The 3,055-nt window shown below is 53.7% G+C and overlaps 1 protein-coding gene across 1 annotated transcript in view; it reads right to left on the bottom strand.

The window, feature by feature from the left end:
• Positions 1-1,634: 1,634 nt before the first annotated feature.
• Positions 1,635-3,055, bottom strand: part of LOC109315229 (cilia- and flagella-associated protein 52-like) — a 23,429-nt gene continuing 22,008 nt past the window's right edge. The window contains exon 12 of the mRNA XM_019542825.1: positions 1,635-2,072. Within this exon, the coding sequence (XP_019398370.1) occupies positions 1,897-2,072 (176 nt within the window). The 3' untranslated portion in view covers positions 1,635-1,896. The remainder of the gene's footprint in view (positions 2,073-3,055) is intronic.

The following is a 3,055-nucleotide window of genomic DNA, read 5'->3' as shown; positions in this document are numbered from 1 at the left end:
TTTTTCTTCACTAGAACAGAAATAGAAGAATATTAAAGCACAGCATCCACTTCTGGCTGCCAAAACAGCTGCCTCTTGTCTCTGGTTCTAGTACACAGAAGGGGTGGGATCCCTCGTTAACCCTCTCAAAACCCCAGCTATTGGCTGCGCATTGTAGCTTGTGCCTCAAGGAGCACTTGAGCTGGCTCAGGGCAAGTGAGCAGCTGCATGCAGTCTGTAGTACATTGGTGAGGTTTGTAGTGTGGAAACAGCACTTCATTATTTACTGGAACTTATATAAAAACTGTTTACAGTAAAGTAGTAACAGGCATGGTACTGCCCTTGCAAGGGGCTGGGGTCTTATTACTGCACAGCCATATCAGTCAGTCCCTGCTGCCTAGGGCTACCATATGTCCGGGTTTTCCTGGACTTACTTCTTTTTTGGCCCCCTGTGTTGCGTCTGGGTGGGCTTTTAAAATAAGAGCAAATGTCTGGGTTTTCTGCTCCCCCGGGCTAGCTGCTTGGGGCTGGGAGCAGCGGGCAAGGTGATTGGCTGTTGGGGGTCATGTGCTCCCTGTGCAGGCTCCAGCAAGCCAGGTAAACCGACAGAGAGTGTCTGTGTGTGTGTGCACACTGGTGGGGGGCAGGGCTGGTGGGGGGCAGGGAACTGTGGGTCAGGATTGAGGGGCACCAGCAGGGCTGGGGGGCAAGGGTCTGCAAGTCAGGAGTGAGGGGTACCGGCAGGGCTGGGAGGGGTGCAGGGAGATGCAGATCTGGAGTGAGGGGCACTGGGGGATGGGATGGGTGACTGGATAGGGTGTACAGGACACTGGCAGTGCCAGGGGACTGTGGGCTGGGAGTGAGAGGCACCAGCAAGGGGTGGGGGACAGGGTACTGCTGTTTGGGAGCGAAAAGCACTGGCAGGGCTGGGGTCAGTGGGTCCAGAGTGAGGGGCAGCAGCAAGGCTGGGGCAGGGGGTGGCTTGTCAGTGAGGGGCAACAGAATGGGTGGGGCAGGGCATTGGCATGTCATAGCCCCCCCCCATCATATTCCTCTTCCCTCCTCCCCCCCGCACCCTGTGACAGGTGTCCTATTTTTTGGACTTGGAAATATGATAACCCTACTGCTGCCTCACCCAGACTGTCTCCCAGGATGCCGTACTTCCTAGACACTCAGTATTTCCAAGAGGGCTTACAACTCTGGAAAAATCTCTTTTTCTACATTTTTCCTTCTGCAAGACATGTCTTATTTAGGGCCAGGTGGCATGCAAGAGAATAAAGTATTTCAGGGATGTATTTTGAATAGGAAAACCTATGTGATTACACTAGGTTTATCCTAGAAAAACGTGGGCAAAATTTATTAAGATGACTGGTAATTATGGATGCTCAACTGGAGACAATGTAGAAAAGCCTCATTTTCAAAAAACTATAAGCCCCAACCCTCTGAGAAACAGGTCCTTTTATTTATTTTTGAACCTCTTCATTAAAAATTTAAATCTAAAGGGTTTCACAATTATATTTCTGGTTTGAAGCAGAAAAGCCTTTTGGCATAATTAGAACCAGACAAACAAAAATGAACACAGAACATTGTATTTATACAATAAATTATTCATTGTGAAGAAGAAGGGGGAGAGAGAGAGACTTGGAATTGTCCAGATACAGTAACAGGGCAAACCAGTCATATAACTTCCTGAGCCTGATATTCAGAAGAGGAGAGCGCCCCCAACTGCAATTGAATCAACAGGAGTGCTTTGTACTCTGAAACTATCAGTTTTGCCAGGTACTAGAAAGGAAACGAGCCTGGCTAATTCACACTAGACAGTATCAAAATAACCGTTCCCTAGTAGTACAATTTTTTGCACGTTTCTAAATAGAGTCAACTTTTCAAAAACTGGTATTATAGTTTCTGTACCAACTGTTAGTGTGAGTGTGGGTATTTCCATCGCAGGATAGCACCATCTGCACTCACACTCACGATATACTTGTTCCCAGGGCAGATCTTGAGTCGCCTGATGCTGCCACTGTGACCCACACCAACATGAGTCACCTCACCTGTATCATAATCCCACACTTTCACCAGATGGTCATCACCGCCTGTGTTGGGCACAAAGAAAGAATAGGTTGTCTTGGCAGCCAATCATAATGCTCACTGAAACAACCTGAGTGCTCTGCAGAGACAGACACACACAGCAGAGTGGCACCATGACAATAGGGACTGAGGGGCTGGAGCGCTGCTGGTCTGCCCCTGCCCCCCTCCCCCTCCCGGGCCCCCGTTCCCTGGAGGCAGCGGCGGCATGGGGTGCTGACAGTGCAGCGCTGGCTTCAACCCCCACTCTGGCCTTGCCCCCCCTCCCCTGGCCCTACTCCCTGGAGGCGGCGGTGGTACAGGGTGCTGGTGATGCAGCCCTGGCCTTGCCCCCCCCCCCGGTCTTCCTTCTGCATCCAAGGGGTGGTCTTGCCCCCCCCTTCCCTGCTCCTTGAAGGAGGCGGTGGCAGCGCCGGCCATCTTCATCCCCACCATCATGGCAGCACTCCATCCCTGGCAGACAGGCCGATGGGGATGGACTGGCATAGCGGAGCATTGCCATGACAGAGGGGATGGAAGGTGGGAGAGGGGAGAGAGGCCAATGCCACTTCCAGCACCTCATGCCACTGCCACCTCCAAAGAGCAGAGCTGGGGGTGGCGGGGGGGAGGGCCAGGCCACCCCTTGGATGTGGCGGCAGCACGGACTGCTGGGAGCAGGATGGTGGGGCAACCTTCCCCCGTCCCGCTTCTGGCAGGTGGTGCAGGATGGTAGGTAGCAGCACTTTGTTCCTCCCCTCCCTCCCGGCAGGGAGGGGGCAAGTGAGAGGGGAGGAAGGGAGAGAGAGATGGGAGCGGGATGGGGTGGGTGCTCCTGTGGCAGCACCCCCCAGCTGCAATGCTCCCCTCCCCCGCTGCCACCACCCAGCTCCAACAACAACTGGTAGAGTGGGGGAGGCAACAGGGAGAAGGAGCAGGGAGGCAAGGAGGCGGGGATGTTGCGAGCGGCCAGGCATGGACCGGCAGCTACACAGAGCATTGTGTGTCGATGGCC

The sequence above is a fragment of the Crocodylus porosus genome, unplaced genomic scaffold (assembly GCF_001723895.1).
Source record: "Crocodylus porosus isolate Cpor-Errol unplaced genomic scaffold, CroPor_comp1, whole genome shotgun sequence".
Classification (NCBI taxonomy): Eukaryota; Metazoa; Chordata; order Crocodylia; family Crocodylidae; genus Crocodylus; species Crocodylus porosus.
This window is presented reverse-complemented; position numbering and strand designations above follow the sequence as displayed.